Below are 22,693 nucleotides of genomic sequence, written 5' to 3'. Positions count from 1 at the left end.
ACAGGTACTGGTCATGATTTATTTGCTTATGGGCTGGTTGAACTTTCCATACAGTGGCCAATACAGAAAATATAAAGTTTGACCAGCAACTATTGGTATGTATTGACAGTTTTTCATAGTTAAATGTATATTTCTCTAACCACGACCTGAAGAAATTGATGCTTTAATGTGTTTTTCCTAATATGGATCCGAGTATGGATGGTACGTATTAGTGTTGCTCATTAAGCACAGATGCTGTACCGCATGTCAAACTTGATTTACTGCTAATGAGATTTATAAATAATTTTCAAGTTTGGACAAGAAAAAGAATTTGATAAAAATGACGTATTGAGAAAAAAAATAGAAAAAAAAAAAAAAAAAAGAAAAAAGAAATTATGTAAATAAAGTTGTGCAGAAAATACAAGTGATTTCAAAGAAAATTTCATAACAAACCACATTTCAAGGGTTTTGAGCTAGTCATTGATAGTAAGCAACACCTATGCATCAAAGTTTCTCCTGATGAAATAGAACACTTCCTCTGCCCTCTTTTCTGACATACAGCCTTTAGTTCGAATAGTCTGAACACTAGCAGACAGAAAGTCTTTAATTGTTCTGAAATTGTAGGTAAGATTGAGACTGTGAACATGAGTGAGTTTCGGAAAAGATGAATAAAACCTTATATGCTGCTGTTTTTTATCACTTACATTCACTGGTACACTTATTGCCATGTTTTTACGCATCTCGAGCAAACAGAGGTCAGCTAGGATGGCCGCAGTGTCTAACTGACCACTGGTAAAGTACATTTTCACATTAGAGTTGATCAACTGGACAATGGTCTTGTCCACATATTTAGTCCAATGAAGGAGTCGATTACCTCCCTTATCAGAACCCTTCACTGGGTCAGATTCTATAATCAGACATGGTCGGTCATACAAGTCACACAGTTGATGAATACGGTCGACCAGTTTGGCTCTATTTGACCCATTCGTAAATTCCGACCACACTTTTCGGTCAACTCCCATGCGGTTGCTGACAACATAATCACACCCAGCCAGCTGAGCGACTATCACAGACATATTATGTTTGAAGCGGAGTTCAGAAACGATGTTCTGAGAACCATTTATTTCTCTAGAGTCCACAAATATCACAGATTTACTGTTGTTTTCCATTTTAGCACTAGTCAACAGTTGTTCATCATTCCTTGATATATCACAGTTCAGCTTAGGTACTTCAATAGCCCCAGTCCTTGAATTACTAAAATCACTATTAATCACTGGTGATTTTGACTTTTCATAAATGTCTTGTGCCTTTTGTGCCATTCTCCTTTTGAATTCTTCCTGTTTCTCTTTCTGTTTCTGAAGTCGTTGTACACGCAATTGTTCAGCTGTTAAATTTGTATTCAACCCAGAAACAGATCTGTCTGCAGGTTTATGACTAGTATTAAACCAGGCACTAGCATTGTCACTCTGAACACCAGAAATATCACAGGATGTTGTTGGATCTGTGGTGTGGTGTGACTCTGTCTTGGATCTTAACTCTGATATACAAATTGCACTGACATGATTATTTTTTATCCTTGTCATAAGTGATGGTATAATGTCCGGTGTCCCTTCAGCAGGGGAAGTAATTTTCAGAGGGGAGACAACTTTACAGTCAGGTTCTTCTTCACTCGTACTGCTCGACAGGAGTACCCTTCTGCGCCGTTTACCAGCTGACACTTGAGGTGTCTGTATTTTACTAACGTCACACTTGTAACTCTCTTCTTCACTAGAAGAATTTGATATTTTCCTTATTCTTTTCCTGCCAGTCAAATGTTTCCTGGCTTTTTTCTTGTGAATGGCTGCTGGTTTTGACCAGCGTGTCCTCCGCCCTACGTAAGTAATATCAGCATCCTCTAACATTGTAATTTCTTTTGCCTCCTCCAAGTCAACACCTGTTTCCTCAAAATCATCATCCACACAAAAACTATCTTCCATATAATGAGAGTCATCATATTGGTGAGGTTGTGAGAATACATCCATGTTGCCTTGATCATACTTCAGCCGGAATTTCCCTCCAACTAAAGGACTTCTGACTGATTTCAGATAGAATGCGTGCATGTCCTCTGCTCTTCCTTGTGACATCTGTGTTGCTTCACCAATGAAACTGTCCTCCATTTGATCCATGTCACTTCCATCATCCTCGTCACCAGAAACATTTTCCTCGTCATCTGACACCTCAGCTTCACCATGAATAAACATGTCTGCTGGAGATTTGGATTTTGTCCTTTTTTTAACAACTTTCCTTTCAGTATCTGATGACCTGCCAGAATTTCTTGATGTTTTAGAAGCAACAGACAACCTGTCCTTTACTAAAGCTGATTTGTCATCAGCAAAGTCGTCATCATCCAATTCCTCGATCTCAGGAAGCTTAAATGAGACGTTAAATTTCAATTTTTTTGTATCTTTTTCATGTCTACACTTATTTGCATTTGAAGGTTCACCAGGTGTTCTAAATGGAGTGGTTTGATTGTCCATGTGTTGTTTTTTTTGTGTAAAACTAGGTGATGGTGAATCTATTATTATTGCTTTTCGTTTCTTCCTAACAACTATATCATCATCCGACTCTGAAGAGAGTGATTCAACAGGAATCAGAGACCTGTCACACACCGGTGAAAAACCATCATGTTCGTCAAAATTCTGTTTGTTGACGTTTAGCGTTTCTTGAAGATAGCTGGCTGTTCCTAAACCTGTTTTTGAAGTTGTACATGTCTGTATATCTGATGGTGATCTATATGGTCTATTTCCCTGAGCTGGAGCAGATATCCTGTCACGGATATTACAAACAAACTGTTTTTTCTCCACTGTGTTTTTATCTTGCATGTCACCAAACATCACAGACTCGTTTGAATCCTTTGTACTATGGTTGACTTTGGTTTCTCTGACATCATCTAGAAAGTTACTTGTGGTAGCTTTAAGAGAGTTCAAGCCAGGCTTACACAAATTTTTGTCCATGGTTTTTCCTGCATAACTTTTAACCATGTTCAAAACACCCTTTGAATTTGCTTCATTTTTTCTACCAGAATTCAAACTGTCAGTATCATTTTTTGTTGAGGAGAGCAAAGCAGTTTTTGAACTGCTATCAATCATTGTCTTTGAATATTCACATAAATCATTTCCCATGTGACTGCTCTGGATAATCGTCTTATGATTTGAAAGCACCAGCGAATCTTCCTCAATTATACTCATACCAGCGACACTTCCCACCTTGTCAGACTCCACTGCTGAAGTTTTACGAGTACCACAGGTGGAATCAAACTTTGTTGATAATGATTTTCTACTTTTGAGTAGACTCTGACTTAGACTGGCGGAAAAAGATTTCTGTGAGATAGATTGGCTGGCACAAGGTGATGGAGGAATGATGTCCTCGTCAACATCAAAACCCAGATCAAAATGAGGTATATCGAACGAGTCTTTACTACCCTCATCTGAACTGTTCCCGATATCCTCACTTGGCTGAAAATCAGTAATGTTATTTGTAGAATCTTTCTTAGAGTCTGGATCCAGATGCGTTACATCTCTGGTATTTTGATTTTTGTCTTCAGCTTTGTTGCATTCTGTCTCGGGAGCTTGGCATGATTTCTTTATTTCCTTTATGGAATTAAAAAAATCTGTCATATTCTCCAATAAGTTACCTCCATTTTTCTTTTCCTTTTCAAGGTCAATATCATCTTGAGAATCCTCTGACAGAAGTTCGTTGCTGTCGTGTACACATGCTAATGCTTGTGTGAATGTAAACTGTGTGGGAGAAACAACAGAACTTCCTTGAGTTTTTAGGGTCATTTTCAGCATTTCCTTATCGTAAGAATCATCGAATAACGAGGTGTCAGCTGTGTTTCTATGACCAGCAGGCAGATTCTTTAGATTCCATGAAGCTGCTGTTATCCTGCTGTTACTGCTATATTTCTCTGAAAAGGGTTTTCCATATTTTTCAGAACACATAGGTTCATTACCGATATCATCCATAAACTTGACCTTTTCAATCACTGTACTTTCTTGGTCTAAACTTCCTTGTTTATTGACAAATCTAATCTTTTCAACATTTTTGGGACATTCTTGTCCTCTGAAATTACCTGAATTGTCACTAATTGTGGAAGATGAAGTATGTTTTGTGTCTGTGTTAATTTGGTCCACATTGTCATCACCAAAGAGGTCTTCATTATGCAGTGAAAAATTTGCCTGAGTGTCGAAAAACTCATCGTCAGAAGATAATGTAGAACCTCTTTCTTTCATTACTGACATATCCTTCAGGTAATTCTTACTTTCTGGTGAGATATGTGGTGAAACATTCCGTGGTGAGATATGTGGTGAAACATTCCGTGGTGAGATATGTGGTGAAACATTCCGTGGTGAGATATGTGGTGAAACATTCCGTGGTGAGATATGTGGTGAAACATTCCGTGGTGAAACATTCTGTGGTGAGATATTCTGTGGTGAGACATTTCGTGGTGAGATATTATGTGGCGAGACATTCTGTGATGTAACGTTTTGTGGTGAAACATTTTGTGGTGAGACATTCTGTGATGTAACGTTTTGTGGTGAAACATTTTGTGGTGAAACATTCTGTGATGTAACATTCAGTGGTGAGTTTTGGATATTGTCACATGTGACAGATTTGTTCTTGATCTCAAATGGACCTTCTTCTTCATAGACTGCCAGAGAAAAGTTTGCTTGTGTGTCTAAAATAAAACCAGAATCATCAGACAAAACATCATCATCATCATCTTCTGAATTTCTAACTGGAACATGAGGTTTATTGATTGGTGACAGCATATTGTCATCGGGAACAGATTTGAGACATTGTTTCCCTTTATCATGCACTCTTTCCTGGCAGGCTGAAATATCCAAGTAATCATGTTTTAGATTTGTTTTACTGTTGATGACTTTTTGATGGTCTTTAGATGGAGACTGGCGTGCTATGTGGATCTGAATGTCCTGCATTGGTTCTGACATTTTCCTTCCTGAATAACTAGTTACACTCTTGTCACCAGCAGATGATCTTTCATCCACTGAAAAAGGACCAAGTCCTTGGTCTTTACCAGACTGATCACTTTTGTCCTTAAAGTCAGACTCATCAAACTGACCACTGCTTCCTTTTCTGTTTTGGTATTCCTGGTTTTCCTTTTCCCATTCATCAACTAACTGTAACAGATCTAGTGGAGGAAGTTTTTCACATTTATCCAACTCGGCTACAATTTCTCCGACTTGTTCTAAAGGCGGAGGTGTTCGAACGCGATACACATTTGTATTTGAAAGTATTTCTGCACTTTCAAGGGTAACTTGACCAATATCTGACGGAGGAATTTTAGGAAGAAGCTGTGAAAATGACGACTCTTTTTCCTTCTCATCGTCTACTTCCATAAGTTCCTGACTGTCCATAAGCGGAGAATAATTGATATCAGAAGATTCCATATCGTCTTGGATTTCATTTTGATTGTTTTGAGCATTATCTTCTGCCTGATTCACAGGAGATGTGATTTCATCTAGAGGTGGTAATACTGCAGGCATATTTTCTTCTTCATCAGTAAAATCATTATCTTCAGTCTCCACTATCAACTGGACTACAGACCTGTCACCGCTCACAGAACGTTTCTTGTCCTTTTTGCTTTTCTTAACAATAGATTTGGACTCTGGGATATCTGTAAACACTTGGGAAGATTTCGAGAGTAGTTGACGTTTTCCCGCCTTTCCTTTCTTATTTCCTTGAAAAGATGTTCGTTTATCATTACGATTAATGTTAAAATTTGGCAAATCTTCTTCACTCTCTTCATTACTACTTATTTCAAATGTTGGTAATACATCGCTCTTTCGAAATTGTCTCCCTTTGTTTTTTGGTATTGTTTGTGCTGTGCTGCCTTCTTTTTCCACAGCGACACAGAATTTACGTATTCCGGTCCCTTGTCGCCCGTTTGTCTCCCCTGGCTTAAGTACGTCCTCCTCATTCAGAAACAAACTCATTTCCTCTCCATAGGGATCTTCATTTGGATCCAGTGTTTCTGTAAATTGATAAGTAATCTCTTGATAATTTAATGTCTAAAGTATGTCGTGGTTTAAAAAAAATTTTTAAGTGTTTATTTTATTTCTTTTTTTAGTGTTTTTTTTCAATCAACATAATTACTACTAGAACATCAGTAACCTAAAGAGGAAAATTAAGAAAACACAAAATGATACTGACAAATCATTTAACAAAAATAGATATGCTTAATATTATCTTAAACATGAAGATTTTCTTATGTTTAATTGAATATTTCACAGCTGAACAGAAACATTTTTGACTATTTTAATCATTGTTGCAGTTACACATTAGTACTATGCTTTGGTACCACTTACGCTGAATTTCAATAAACTGCATCAGTTCCACAAAGTGTTTAGTTTTAGTTGAGTGGTCTATTTTATAAGTCTGCTGTAGACGATTCTGCCAGGGCAACCATTCACGAAGAATTTGTCTCTCTCCAGCAGGTTTCTCCTGAAACAAAAAATTCAATACTTCTGTATAATCTCCCAAACTTGCCTTCTGTATAATAAATTCCCTAAAGACTCTCATGACCCAATCAAGTTTTGAAAGTAAATATTAACCACAATTTGGGGATTGTACCTTTCATTTTCCCAACTATTGTTCTGTAGAATGATCCCAAACACAGACTAAGCCAAAAACCTAAAGAACACCCTTTATTTAAGGTGTGTACAAATGGTCAAAATGAAAATCATTGAAGATTTTTTTTTTTGCCAATTCTCAAAATCAGAAAATGCATTTCTTTGAGTTGTATAGTAAATTTGTAAGTTTATCACATTTTGAGTTACACACTATGATCTAACAATACAGAAAAACTTAGGGACTCATCAGCAGATAAGTGTAATGTCTAATTATCTAACTTATGCCGGTCAATAATGGAACTTGACTGCAACAAGTCAAAGAAAATCTGCCACCTGAAAGTTGTCACATTACCTAGAAATAAAGATTTTATACATAGTGGATCTTGTTTCCGTTTGATCAAAAGAGTCCAAGAACTTTATATTTTAGCAAGCAAAAATGAAAAATTGGGGATGAGTTCTAAAAATTATGTATTAGATAGAAATATGTCTAATCCTTATCATCATATGATCAACTATTCTGGCAAATGTGATAGAGATGGGACATTTCCATGATTGAAACATGTCAAAACAGAACTCATCACTGGAGTAACAAAATCTGGTACTGACATGAAACAACAACTGTTTCCCTTACATGTTTCTCCCCTAATGTCAGCAGTGGCAATCTTGAAGGCAGTGTAGGTATACTGTCCTCAGGTACAGCGTAGTTCTGTATAAGGTCACGGTACTCCTCCGTAGTCAGCAGGCCATCATCAGTCCTGGTATCTAAGAATATCAAAAATACGTCCATCTATATAAGGTGCATAACTACATCATCTGTCAATCATGTGTATGTATTTCATTTACTTTTTTATCATCTTCCCAGGAGTTCAGGAACAGTATAAACTAGAACTGTTGTCCAGGGGCTAACTCACACCCCATTCCCCATTCCCAAAAGGACATAACTTTCTGAAAAGGGGTGGTTGGGGAGTGTTTAAAATTTGCAATCAAATTTTAGAGTCATGGCATCAGAACTAAATACATGTATATATCTGGTGACCTTTAACCTTTAACTAAAAGCTAAGACAAAATTATTCCTAATTCATCTATAACACAGAAACACCAGTAAATTCACACAACATACATAAGTGACAAACCTGTGGCAGACTTAGACTGGAATTTGAGTTTTTTCTGCTTGGAGTCCCGATTGACTTTAGGACCATCTTTTGTCTGGAAATTCTGTTGTAGGGAAATATGCATCTTATGACAGGATGGCATCCATCCCTCTGGGACCATACGTGGGTTGTTTTGGTAGAAATGGAGAGATTTAGCACCATTAAGAATAGCCTTGTGTATGCTTTTCTTAGAGTACTGACTCTGGTTGTAAATCTGTATTAAGATAAAATTTGTGATAAACACTATTAGCAACTTTAAAACAGAAGTCTTTTGATCAAATTCACTTTTTCAGAAATTTCAGAAAAATCCAAACACTAATTTCTCAGCAATAGGCAAAAATTGTCAATTACCAAGTTTCTCTACATACAGTGTATGAAAGAAAAGCAGCCTAAATCTTGAATCAAGAAACTTTGGTTTAATAAATATAAATGTATTGGATGAAACTTTATGTCCTACATAACATTTTTCTATCTCATGACATTCATATCAACATCAATTAAATTCACAATGACAATGTTGACCGATATCTGATCCAGTAACATGTGTACAGATACAGTGACAGTTATATCTGATCCAGTAACATGTGTACAGATACAGTGACAGTTATATCTGATCCAGTAACATGTGTACAGATACAGTGACAGTTATATCCGATCCAGTAACATGTGTACAGATACAGTGACAGTTATATCCGATCCAGTAACATATGTACAGATACAGTGACAGTTATATCCGATCCAGTAACATGTGTACAGATACAGTGACAGTTATATCTGATCCAGTAACATGTGTACAGATACAGTGACAGTTATATCTGATCCAGTAACATGTGTACAGATACAGTGACAGTTATATCTGATCCAGTAACATGTGTACAGATACAGTGACAGTTATATCTGATCCAGTAACATATGTACAGATACAGTGACAGTTATATCTGATCCAGTAACATGTGTACAGATACAGTGACAGTTATATCTGATCCAGTAACATATGTACAGATACAGTGACAGTTATATCTGATCCAGTAACATGTGTACAGATACAGTGACAGTTATATCTGATCCAGTAACATGTGTACAGATACAGTGACGGTTATATCTGATCCAGTAACATATGTACAGATACAGTGACAGTTATATCTGATCCAGTAACATACAGATACAGTGACAGTTATACAGTGTACAGTTACAGTTATATCTGATCCAGTAACATGTGTACAGATACAGTGACAGTTATATCTGATCCAGTAACATATGTACAGATACAGTGACGGTTATATCTGATCCAGTAACATGTGTACAGATACAGTGACAGTTATATCCGATCCAGTAACATATGTACAGATACAGTGACAGTTATATCTGATCCAGTAACATGTGTACAGATACAGTGACAGTTATATCTGATCCAGTAACTGATCCAGTAACATGTGTACAGATACAGTGACAGTTATATCTGATCCAGTAACATCTGTACAGATACAGTGACAGTTATATCCGATCCAGTAACATGTGTACAGATACACTGACAGTTATATCTGATCCAGTAACATATGTACAGATACAGTGACAGTTATAAATGGTGAAGAATACCTGTTCTTCCTTGCCTTCCGTCACTAACATGATGATACGTCCCTCTCGTTTCCTGCCGGTACGTCCCATCCTCTGTACCAATCTGATTGGACTTTTGTGAGCATCAAAACATACGATGAGGTCCACTTCCCCAATATCCAGACCTTCTTCTCCAACACATGTGGATACCAAGGTGTTGTAGCCACCCTCACGAAACTTTTTCATGACCTAGGAACAAATTAGAAACGGTTAAGAATTGTGTTTCCCCTGGCAAATTAAATAACATTATTTAAGTAGTAAAGTAAAACTTCATCTTTCTTATTTCTTTATATTACCTGCTCTCATAGAACTTGTATCACAAACAATAAAGATCGAAAACTGTAGGAGGTTTTTATATTGTAATCATCTTAAACGTACACTGATCTAAGCAATTTCTTGCACATATATTAAATATTCTAAATGAATATGCCTAATTTTATAAAAGTTTTGGAAATCATGAATATTATTGTGCAATACGTAGGACTGTATTAAATATTTCCTCTGACTAAAAGTTAAACAATTTTTTCATTACGGCCAAGAAAATCGTCATCATGCTTATAAATGTATGTATTTTAAGGAAATCAAAAGTTGTTTTGTCTCATCAAGGAAAAGCATCAATAGAGATGACGCCCTGGACACTATGGTCAGCTAATTACCTTGAGTTGTTCTTTCTGTGTAAAACCCTTAGTTGCCTTGCCAGCAGAGGACTGACCGATGAAACTCATGACTTTGACCAATGGTTGGTGCTGCATGAGTATATCTGTTATCTCAGACACGCTGTCTCTGTATTGGGAGAAAATCATCACCCGAGTCGCCTGCGACTTCTCTTCCACACTTCCATCTTGAAAAGAGTTGAATTTTCTATCGAGAATTTTCCTAATTTGAAACCTTGGTAACACTAATTTGAAACCTTGGTAACATAGAAATATGCAGTATATCTAAACTGAAACCTAGACGTATCAGTGAAAACCAATCCTGCTAATTTCAAAAGGATTCTATAGCATAAGGACATAAACTTACACCATGACAAATTAAAACAGGGAAGTCTACACCAAATAAACACCCACAACATCAATTGTCAGCTTTATAATAAGCTTGTTTAATAAAAAGAGGAAATGTTGACCTTTTCACTGTTGTACCAGTTTTGTGTAAGCTACTGACACATTGATATATTTTTCAGAGACATCGTCAATGAAAAACAGAAAACCTTACAATTTGTACAAACCTTTTAAGAAGTTATTGAAATGGTTGACAACCACCTCCTCCAATTTCTGCATCTTTGGGTGTCCGGTCTTAACTCCATCTTTGTACTTCTGGCTCAATCTGAGTAATATATATAGAGGATTAAAGGAATAAAATAAGTTTTTGGCTCCCTCTAATATTGTACAAAAGACACAAGTGGTTAGCACCATCAGTATTGATTTAGATGTAGATAAGGTGCAGCCAAATAAAATAAACAGCACCATACAGCTGTGTCATCCTTCTAGGGGCCTTAATTGTTAAATGTGGCTGAGGAATATCAAAATTGGTTGAAAGAAAGATCAAAAACCAAATGGGGAGGGGCACTCATCCCAAATTCTATGTTTCCTTCTGGAAAAAAATTATCTGACTTGCTTAAGTGACTTGAATTGGAGGTTTTCCATTAAGTTCCAAGGGTGTAACAGGGTGTAGATCACATTTAATCTTACTATTTATCTTATAATTAAACATAGCAACTTGATATATAATTATTCATATAAGATATAAATATCTTACATGACAGAACTTCTGAAATACCACAAGGAAGACAAAAATGAAATGAATGACAGAATTTCTGAAATACTACAGAGAAGACAAAAATGTAAGGAATGACAGAATTTCTGAAATACTACAGAGAAGACAAAAATGAAATGAATGACAGAATTTCTGAAATACTACAGAGAAGACAAAAATGTAAGGAATGACAGAATTTCTGACTACAGAGAAGACAAAAATGTAAGGAATGACAGAACTTCTGAAATACTACAGAGAAGACAAAAATGAAATGAATGACAGAATTTCTGAAATACTACAGAGAAGACAAAAATGTAAGGAATGACAGAACTTCTGAAATACTACAGAGAAGACAAAAATGTAACGAATGAAAGAACTTCTGAAATACTACAGAGAAGACAAAAATGTAACGAATGAAAGAATTTCTGAAATGATACCAAAAAGACAAAAATGAAATGAAAAGTGTCAATCAATGGAACTTTAATATAAAGTATTCTACACAACAGTTTTAATAGTATAATGTGTTTACTGACGTCCAGTTCATTTTAATATTAATATAATTCAGCTTTGATATATTTGCAATTACAATTAAGATTCATTCTACAATACTTATATTGGTGTACCTGATGTTTGGGTCAGAAGCAAACTGACTGCGTAGCTTCTCCATTAATTCTACAAAGCCAGCATTTTTCATCAGTTCAGTCTTTGTACGACCATGTCCCTTTTCTCCACTCACAATACTTTCTAGGTAGTTATACAATGAGCGCTGACCATGTAGCTGTAGTAGTTCAAACCCGTGGTAAAGACTCATGGCCAAGGCCAGGTCACCCTCAACAGCACCATACTGTGTCCTCTGTAACACAAACACATGCCATATAGTGTCAAGGTCACTCTCCACAACACCAGACTCTGTCCAATATAACACAAGCGAATGTCATTCTTGGTCAAGGTCACCCTCCACAACACCATACTGTATCCCCTTCAAAACAAACACATGTCATATACAGGGTCAAGGTCACTCTGCAAAGAACCATACTGTGTCTACTATAACACAAATACATGTCATATACAGGGGTCAAGGCCACTCTCCACAGCACCATAATGTGTCCTCTGTAACATCAACACATTTACATGTCGTACAGTGTGAAGGTCCACAGCACCATAATGTGTCCTCTGTAGCATCAACACATTTACATGTCAACAGTGTGAAGGTCCACAGCACCATAATGTTTCCTCTGTAACATCAACACATTTACATGTCATACAGTGTGTAGGTCCACAGCACCATAATGTGTCCTCTGTAGCATCAACACATTTACATGTCATACAGTGTGAAGGTCCACAGCACCATAATGTGTCCTCTGTAGCATCAACACATTTACATGTCATACAGTGTGAAGGTCCACAGCACCATAATGTGTCCTCTGTAGCATCAACACATTTACATGTCATACAGTGTGAAGGTCCACAGCACCATAATGTGTCCTCTGTAGCATCAACACATTTACATGTCATACAGTGTGAAGGTCCACAGCACTACAATATGAATGGAAGTTCACACAGGGATAGATTAGCATGGATCATTTAGAGTGGGTGTTTCCTTGTAGTAACTATCTCAATTATTTCCATCATATGCTATCCGGTACAATTGAGGTGTGATGTACCACATAAAAAACCATAACAGCACAGGATGAATGGAAATATATACTATATCCAGTAATTTGCCCATTCACCTAATTGAGATTAGAAGAAATATTCAGGTCCCTAAGGCTTATTGCAGGATAAATCCAGTACATGTCTAGTTTGTCTTCCCTTGATGTTTTGTAAACTTCATTCATTGTATCTGCATGTAAATCAGACAGAATCCTAGCAAAATAGTTCTTAAGTCTTCCTGTATTTTTTATTTAATTTCTATTTGTAATTTTATCTAAATTATTCTGTCTACCTGTACTTGGTGGAATAAAATAAAATACCATTCTAGCTTACCTGTAGCTGTTGGGGTGGATTCTGTCTAAATGCTTCTCTGGCCTTCAGAATCAGGAACTTGGAGAAACTGGTTGTCTCCCTTTTATACAAGACGCCCTGCCTCTTTAGTCGACCAACAACCACATCCATGACCTGCAGAAAAAGACAAATGGTCAGATATGTTCAACACAGTGTAATGGAAATAATACAGGATCTACAAGTATACCAGAAAAAATTATGCATGGACCTGAGAAAACAGCTGGGAATTTTTTTATACCAAATAGATGACAACCTTGTTCAAACCAGATCCATGATGATTAGAAGGAAAAGCTTTTTCATGAGAAACATGTAAAGCTATAGATAGCTGTATGTGTATGTATTCAGAAAAGAAAGGTATTTTTTATAACAAAAACCATATAAAACAGAAATAGTTTGTAGCTCGCACATCTACAGCAAATTTTCTGGTTCAAAAATTCATCAAGACATTAACATATATGGTATGTGAGAAATAGTTTGGACATTATTTTCATGTTGAAAGAGAAACAAGCTGTACACAAACATTATTACTGACTTATACGGGAATATTTCTCTACTTTAAGTCATTTTAATGGATCATTGCACTCTTTGCCTTCCTGGAAGTTTTATTTCTATCTTTCATAAAATTTCAACCAATTCCAAATCCTAAATACCTGAATATATGTCTTTTTCACCTGGGTGAGCTCATCACCCAGGGGAACTACAATCTTTTCAACTTTCCGCTCATGTGAAAATTGCTTGATATCAATTGATTCTTCTGTCCTTAATTCAATGTGAGATATCAGGAGGTTAGACAAGACCTGCTGTACTGCCTGCAACAAATCAAAACTGAAGTCAGAAGGTTAGATAAATCTCATGTACATATTTGCTGAAAATGCATTCATTTATCAGAAATATCCAATTCACTGTTAATGATATTCTCTGTCATTAGTAACATGATGAGTTAAAATATTATTTTCATTCTTGAGTTTCTGCTTTTTACAAGAGATTTAATTATTTAACAGCATCTACATCCACTATGATGCCTTTCAGCAAACGTATTTCCACATAAAACTCAACCATAACATCAATTTCAAGAATTTTAGACTTTTCCATTCTGAGAAAGTCTCCTTAAATAAAAGTGTGAACAGAAAAGGAGACAGTTTGATGACCACAGCAATTACTGATAAAAAACCCAAATTAATCAAAAGAATTTTGGAGAAAATACAATGAGGTGCAATATTAGCCTAATATCAAAGAACAAAATTGTCACTTTTAAGTGTATAACATGCCTGTACTTTTAAGTGTAAATACTGAGTGTCCATGTATGAGGGGAACATGTTACATCAGGTTTTAATTCTCAGAATGTGGACTGGTCATATTGTACACAAATATTTAACAAAATATTTTACTGTATAAAAATAGTGGACCAAATATCAGCAACTTTTATATCTAAACTTGACCACCAGTTCAGATCTGATTTCATTGAAGAAAGAGCAGAAACATTACCTTAATATCACTCCCTGGTGTAGCACTTAAAGCCAAAATACGGAAGCTCTCTGTGTACTTTATCAACTCTCGTACAACCTGCAACAAGATGATTATGTATTCTAAAAGTAACATGTTAATGAAGTCTGCAGAATGAGTCATGCAAATATAGTGTATATGAATGCCAAATCGATAAACAAAAACAAAAAAACAAAACCGAAAATATCACTGATGTAGAGAGGCATAGCAATTTTCAAATTTCACATCATTAAATAATTTACTCAATTCCTCCAATATCGATCACAGAGAGACGTGAGCAGCACTCCTATACCTGACAGTAGGCATGATTGCCCAGGGCCTTGTGTGCTTCATCCACCACAAGACATCGCACCCTGACTGCGGGACAAGTCCCACGACTGAGATCATTGGTGAGGACCTGTGGGGTCAGGAAAAACACCCGCTTCTCCTGCCAAGTACGTTTCCTCTCTGTTGGAGCCATGTTACCTGTAGGCATTGAAATTATTCACTTTACAATTTCTTTTGTGAGAAATGTTTAATTATTTGCGTGCTGGCTTTATCACCTGGTGAACGCCTGGGGTTATTTTGTTGTGGGGTCTCCTGGTAATATCTAGTGGTTTCCTCACTGAACAACATTCCGGAAGTCTGTCGCATGCCATCCAGAACATTTAGGGTAAGAGTCCAAGGAAACAGTAGTATCAGCAGACTGGTTCATTTCTCATCTTCCCATGAAACACAAACAGCCATGGCTGGGGAGCATCAAACTACCTACTTCAGACCTTTCCCTGAGATTAAGTAGATCAATGCTCTAACCAACAGAAAAGTCATAATTTTCCCAACAGGATTCATAACAACAAAACTATAAACCTTTCTATTAAGTAATCTAGTAGCAAATTGTAAAGTCCCTAAATTTCAGATTTTATCAACACTTAATACATCTGTGTTGGTACTTATATCTTACCTGTCATTTCAGCAGTGTCCAGTTGGGGGATACCCATTATATTGTAACAGGCTTCTATCTGCTGAGCTACCAAAGGTTTAGTAGGAGCCATGAACACTACTTTACCCTGAGGGTACCACCTGTCCAATGAAGTAAGTAAAATCTTATTCTAAGTCTCTATTATAGTATGGGACAACCAATGATCTGATCAAATGAAAAGGTTGGTGTACTTAAAACCAATTCTAAAATCTTGTAATGTACCAACTTGACAATCCAGCTTCTGAAGTTAAGTGACTGAAAATACCTTGACGAAATTACCTCAATATTGACAAAATACATAGTTCAAGTGTGCTTTCCCTTGAAACTAAACCTGATTTTAACAAGTACACTAAATCAGATAAGATATTAAAAGGCAAAAGCAATCTTTGATAAAAGTGTGTTTTTAATATTGTAACCACAAACACATTCACTGGTATAGTCAAGAATGAAGAACTTCAGTTTTCAATCAAATTCGATAATTATTTTTTGATCAGCTATGACCACCATCCTCAATACCCCACGGGTTATGACCACTTTCGCTCTCTGCACCCCTGGAACATGTTGTAAGATGGGAATTGAAGGCACAAACAAAGTAATTAAATTGGTTCCAGGAGAAAAAAAAAGACTAATCACAGGCTGATACGCTACTTTCAAAGATTACAAAGAAGCGACAACAAATGTCACAGCCATTACAATACACTGTTGTGCGACCTTGAAATTTGCCTGATATTCATCAATGGATCTAACTAGTCTTTTCGTCTTGTATACAAGGTGTAGTACATGGAACCTTCAATTTTGCCATGACATGTTCTAGGGGTGCAGAGAGCGAAAGTGATTGTAATCCGGTGAGTATCGAGGATGCCACAATCACACATACCTGTAGAAGTTGTACATGACTACTGCTGCTATGAAGGTCTTGCCAAGGCCAGTGGGAAGGGTCACCATAGTATTTTTGTACAGAGCCTGTTGACTGATGTTAAATTGATAATCCCTGACTGGATAGTTGGTGGGGTAGATCCAACTCTTTCCTGCAAACTTGTCAAATCCCTCAGGAGCCACTGTCTGGGTCAAAGACATATTACAAGGAAAGGATTCTGCTCCCAACGAAATGTTACAGACATCTCCTGGTGGTGCCACTGAAGACGTACCGGCTGTTGGCTCACTGTATCCTGGCATGTCCACAACCTGATAAAAGAATACAACTACACTGTATGTGGTAACAAGCAGGATTTATGATTCAACTGTGATAATAATGAAAAATAAAGACTACAATGGTTATTAAAGATGGGTTAGGCTGGGATAATTTTCTAAATGTTGCATAAGAAACAAACCCCTTGCATAAAAATTTTTCTTTCTTGCATTTTTTGGATAAACTTGTTTGCCTGTAATTATCTGTACATTTAACATACACTTCTTATACAGATTTCATAATACAAAATATCTCTTCAAAATAATCATAATTATGTAGCAGAAAATTGTTCTGCAGCAGGACATTTTCTTAATCTGTACTCAGAGCTCTTATATCTATAAGGACTTATCTGTAATTAAGCAAAATTAAACTCAGAAATAAAAATTACGGAATACATAGAGTTCATCAGAGTCCCCCTTGATGAATGAGACTAAAATCAAACCTGTGCCAAAAGGTCTTCATCCTCATCATCTTCAAATCCATCGCACAGATCTATGATGCCTGCATGATCAGTAGATGGTGGGCCTGGTCTTTTACCAACATCACCCCTGTCAGTAATTTTAGAGTTAACAGCTTGAGATTTTTTGGCCGGCCCCCAACTCTGGAAGAGGGTCGCCTGTTTTCCTTTATTCATCTTTTTTCTATTTTCATGTTGATACTTTAGCACTCCTCACATCTGAAACATTTTACATACATACAGTTTGTAACCTGTCACCATTAATTTAGTTGATATAATGCCTTGTTACATGACTGCTTTGAGTACAATATAATGTTACTAGAAAGCTTGTTCTAGGAACTTGTAATATGTTTTGCTTTTAGCACAGGTCTGCTGTTTTTCCTTGACCAGGTCTATATAGCAAACTTCCTGTCAACACTACAGGATACTTTATCAGCTATCAATACAACTGATCATCAACATTTGAACATTTTTACCTACATTGTTTTTTTTTACTTCAAGCCTTCTGTAACCTAGTATTGAAATACATGACTATCTGACAGATCTTTCAGAGGTATCACTTATACATTTTTTGGTTTTCTTTCAATCTGATATGGGTGTATACGTTTTCTATCGGAATTGAGCAGGACACTATACTATACAGTACAGCAGGCTATACAATTATATCTATATTTTCTTTATTTTAAATTATTTCATATCAATGCACACAAAGGTTCATATCTCATATAACTCCATTCTGGTCATTAGGGCATGATAAACTGACCCCGTTGAAAGTCGGTTCAGGCTAAAGTTTCATGTTTGTTATGCTGGAAAGCTCGTTTCTTCAAATAAAAAAAAACTGTGCAAAAAGAAGTATTTTTGGCGAATAGTTATATAGAGGTCATATATAAGGAGGTTGATAATGTAGTTGTTAAATGTGGAAACTTTCGCAAAGCTATCAATCTTGTTCAACTTCGTGGCCTTGAGCCAGTCCAATGAAAGTAAATTAAAGGACCATCGGCTACAACAGTCCAAGATATGTTTTTTTTTATAATAATTAGTTGCTTTGAACGATATTGATAGCAATATTTATCGATGTTACTTACACTACCATAATATATACCCTGTTTCAGTTCACCAAAATACATCTGTATACAGCGAAACGCTTTGTTTACATATTTTCTTCGCATTTTCAATCTATTAAATTTCAAAATGGCGCGCTCTGGATTCGTACTCTCTTAAATGTTTGTATACAGAAAGGTTTTAGGCGACGTCAGCAGAGCGTTCAGTTTACCTCGACTTGTTGTGTATTTGACGTTTGACAACCATACAGGTTGTGTCATGTAAAATGTTTCGCAGGGAAAACGTTACAGCCGACCGGCAAAGTATGCTAACACCATATGAATAATTCTTATGTAGTTTTACTATATTTTGCAAAGGAGTTTAGTCAATAACGCCATTTTTCGGTGTGTGTCCAGGTATTGAACAACATTTTCAAATCATGGCAAAGGTAACGGACAAAGAATCGCTGTTTTCTCTGGAATTAGTGGTTGAAAAACTTTACATCCCTCATGTGGCCTGCAGATTCCCAGCTGTTGCATTCAGGCTCTTGGACTTTCCAACGATTCTCGTAGATCATGTTGAGAAAGAACTTGGAGATCAGATAAGACGCAAAATATCCACTGATCCCTACTACAATGTACCTGAACAATTTAGTGAATTGAAAGACAAACATGGCAATTTCATGATGAAAAAAGGTAAATCATGCTTGTTCAAAATAGCTGTGTCAAGTCTGAAGACGCACCTGAGCAACACGCCTCTGTATGTAATGGTCATTGACAACTTCCCTAAAGTGTCAAAATTGCTTGGAAATTGTACAGTCCCCTTGGATGAAGTTATGGACTTGATCCTCAATGATATTAAAACACTTGGACCTACAGTTCCATCCGTACATGGTGACAAAGGATTGTACAAAATCTACAGTTTGATGGGAAAAGAAATAGGCTATATCATTCTAGGATATCGTCTGTTGTGTTTGGGCCCAGGACTTATTCCACACATACCAGAATCTGCAATTGCGAAGCGGATGTCAACAGAAGTTGACCAGGTGTACAGACAAAATATTCCTCAACAGAGGGATGTAGGTAGCCCTTCAAAAAGGGATGTTGGTGGTTATTCTAGAAGGGATGAGGATCCTCTGATGACAACACAGGAAATGGGATCAATGACAGATCCAGAAAAGCATGATGTTGTACTGCAGACTGTAAACATGTGTGACAAAGAAATCCATGTGGCCATTTCGGAACCAGAGGTAAAACCCAAACCAATTGAAGGCAAAGGAATTATAGTCAAAGATCTGCATACAATAGCTACTCAAACTTTCAAAAGATCTAAACCAAAGCCAGTTTCAGAATTGAATGGGCTTGGCATTAAGAATGCAGATGATGATGAAGATGATGTCATCGTCACAAATATTGCCCAACCCCCTCCTCTGTTTTATAACAGTGAAATTGAGCCTGCCAAAAAAACTGAACGAGTGTACGCTTATAATGACGATGAACCCAGTGATGAATTTCTATCAGAAGATGAGGCTGAATCAATGGCAGCAAAGCATAAGTTAGAAAGGATGAAAAAAGAAGAAGAAGCAAAACGTAAACGACAGGATTATTTACGAAATCAGCAATCTCAAGCTGCTAAAGTTACTTTCATGAATCATCAACAATCACCTCCACAAATTAAGGAAACTGGAATGGGAGACCAGGCCTTATTTCCATTGTTAACAGCTTTGATGCAAGAAATATCAAATATTCAGAATCCACAGCTTATCCAACAGACTGTGCAGCAAGTCAAGTCTGTGTCAAGAACCCATCAACAGCAACAACATGTGCCACAGTCAGGTCGAAGTACACAGCAACAAAAGCAGATAGCTCCACAACAAATAGAAAAAGAAAATCAAAGTATTGAACAGGCGGGTCCTTATGGAAAGCAGAGGGGACGGAAAAGTCATAAAACATGTGCACACCCTCATGATGCTATTCCAGGTCAGAAAAGTTGGATCAGACAAGCTCCACAATTGGGTGTGAAGAAATCAAAGTTAACATATGGTTTGACAAACACACAGAGGTTGAGGCTAGCAAAAGTCAATCCTGATTGGGCAAAAAGTGTAGATAAAGAAGAAACAGATTTCAAGGCACAAAAGCAAAAATTAAAGAAGAGTATCAAAGAGGATCAGGAATTTGACACTGGGAATTTATCTGATACACTTACAGAGGTGAGGCGTTTGGCAGAGAAGAATCTTCAAGATACCCTGGCCGAAGATTCATTGTTATATGGGACAATGAACTCAACATCAAAGTCCAATAGAAGGAGAATTTCTCCACCAAGACGAAAACAAAAACAGTCAAGAAAGCGCAGCAAGTCACCTAGGAGTACAAAACAAACATCAGGAAAATCCTCAGGAGACTTACAGGAGTCAAAAAGTATTGGACAGAAAAGTGCTGAGGAGAACCTTTCTGACCGGGATTCTCCTAGTCTTCCAAGTCAGAGGAGTATCCAAGTTCGTATTCCAAGCGCCCAGATGTATGAGGATAGTGACGATGAAAATTTCAGTGACTTTGAACAGAATGCACCGACTAGAAACGGAAGATTTCCTGGATTTCATGATGATAATGAAAGTTTACCAGATTCTATCGGAGCTGACGCCATGGATAATAAATTTGACCATTCATTTGAATTGAAAGATGATGATTTTGATCAACCCTTGGAATCCACCCGTAATTCTAAACCATCTCCACCAAAAGCGAAGAAAAAATGGCTGAGTCGTAAATCCCCTGAAGATCCAAGTAATGTATATAATGACGATTCATTTGAGTCTGACCTCTCCCCTCGGCGTGATAAAGCAGACATGCCAGATAAATCACGAACATTTCAGTCCACCGAGGATTATAGTACTCGTCAGTTTCAGTCCACAGAGGAACCAGAACTCCAGCGACTCATGAGTTCTGGAGAAAGATCAGAGTTATCGGATGTGATGAGCTCTGAAAAATCCGCCAGATCTCCAGTGCCAGTTACAGCCAGTATGAATTCTGCAAGATTCCAGGTAATCAACCCAAAAGCTTCACTCCAATCACCAATCCCAGCTCTGCGCCGTTCTCAGGTAAAGCTGGACACTTCTATGGCTAGGCCTTCCCCAACAGGCACTCCAAGGTCACAAACTAGCTCTCGATTTCCGACACCAAAACCGAGGAAGGTGAATCCAAGGGAGAAACGCACTGAGCTGAAACGTGAATCTTTACACACAGAATCGATCAGTTCCTACGTGCCCTCAGATGGAGACTTTAATCCATCTCTGGAAAGTGATAACTTTTCTGACGATTTTTCTTCCCTGAGTGGTCGTGAAGAACTTAGAAAAGTGAAAGAACTTCCAAGAATGCTTCCATCAACAAAACTTGGATATACCATCCATTAGTCTTTACCTGAAGTACAATGGTAAATGTAGAGTGCACCAAGTTTTGTTTGTGCTGTAATGTTCATGAAATATCAATATATACTCAAGTTGGGATTTTGTTTATTTACGTATGATATACAATACATGTTCCAAACCTTTAAGAATAGTCAGTTAAGGGTGTATGTTATCTTACATTAAAGTTTTTCGCAAAGAGTTCCACACTTAATAATGTTATTACAAAGGCAACCTGTGAAATAATATGTTTCATGACCCAGTAGATTATATAGAACAGCAAACATGGCACATGAACCAGAATTAAAATCAAGTGCTGTATAAGATAACAGTAAATATCTTGCAGTGCTTGATGTGGAACTCTTTCACTGGAGATGCATGTCACAAGAAAATTTGTAAAGGATGTATGTTTGAATTGCTGTACCCTTTACTAACTCATTCAGGTGTATCACAATAAGACCTACCGGGTACATATGTATTTTGTTTTGGATAAAAACATCTTGATTGCATAACATCTACTGTCATCATGATATTTTTCATAGTTCAACATTGGTTATAAATAATTACCCATGCAAATACTCGTGAAACGGCATCTTATTAGACTGATAATAAGATACACCATCTTAGGTATAAATTCTCACTCAGTATCATTTCTATGGCGACATCACCATACATGTGATGATAAACAAATTAAGCTATCAATCATCGGTGACATTTTACTTTTATTCCACTATTTAAGTGATAACACTAAAATGATTAGGTGATATCACCACTACAAGGCTAATAACCACCTTAACTCAACATTTAACCAACAAATTCAAAGATATTTATTTACTTCTTGTGTTAGATATAGCAATACAGAAAAAATATGATCTTGGATTAACTAGTTAGAACATAAGTAAATTAACTGGTGTAAGGGAGATAACCTAGTTCTGATGCAAGGGCGATAACCTAGTAGCTGCAGATGTGATATATATAAAAAGAATTATGTAGTTGATATTACTTGTTATTGTATA

At 36.8% G+C, this 22,693-nt stretch overlaps 2 protein-coding genes across 2 annotated transcripts; one reads left to right on the top strand and one right to left on the bottom strand.

Annotated features, from left to right (window-relative positions):
- Positions 1-476: 476 nt before the first annotated feature.
- On the bottom strand, positions 477-17,416 carry LOC132543565 (Fanconi anemia group M protein-like). The gene is made up of 16 exons (XM_060207080.1): positions 17,225-17,416; positions 16,471-16,778; positions 15,576-15,694; positions 14,928-15,100; positions 14,618-14,695; positions 13,783-13,941; positions 13,115-13,246; positions 11,752-11,981; positions 10,602-10,699; positions 10,033-10,217; positions 9,359-9,565; positions 7,745-7,976; positions 7,243-7,373; positions 6,348-6,483; positions 4,563-6,013; positions 477-4,262 (listed from the first exon to the last, which is right to left on the bottom strand). Exons 1-16 carry the CDS (start codon positions 17,414-17,416, stop codon positions 477-479), a joined length of 7,617 nt encoding a protein of 2,538 aa, XP_060063063.1.
- A 1,186-nt stretch (positions 17,417-18,602) lies between these two features.
- LOC132543524 (microtubule-associated protein 10-like) lies at positions 18,603-22,693 on the top strand. Its single transcript, XM_060207037.1, has one exon. The coding sequence runs from the start codon at positions 18,720-18,722 to the stop codon at positions 21,684-21,686; it is 2,967 nt and encodes a 988-aa protein (XP_060063020.1). The 5' UTR covers positions 18,603-18,719; the 3' UTR covers positions 21,687-22,693.

Source organism: Ylistrum balloti, unplaced genomic scaffold (genome assembly GCF_031769215.1).
Source record: "Ylistrum balloti isolate Yb309-2 unplaced genomic scaffold, AGI_CSIRO_Ybal_v1 Utg369758, whole genome shotgun sequence".
NCBI lineage: Eukaryota > Metazoa > Mollusca > Bivalvia > Pectinida > Pectinidae > Ylistrum > Ylistrum balloti.
This window is presented reverse-complemented; position numbering and strand designations above follow the sequence as displayed.

Coding starts and splice junctions, on each gene's coding strand:
- LOC132543565 (XM_060207080.1), bottom strand. CDS start 17,416: ATGAATAAAGGAAAACAGGCGACCCTCTTCCAGAGTTGGGGGCCGGCC. Junction 6,014..6,347: donor GCAGTTTATTGAAATTCAGC/GTAAGTGGTACC, acceptor ATCAATTTACAG/AAACACTGGATCCAAATGAA. Junction 4,263..4,562: donor AGAATGTTTCACCACAAAAT/GTTTCACCACAA, acceptor AATTACCTGAAG/GATATGTCAGTAATGAAAGA.
- LOC132543524 (XM_060207037.1), top strand. CDS start 18,720: ATGGCAAAGGTAACGGACAAAGAATCGCTGTTTTCTCTGGAATTAGTG.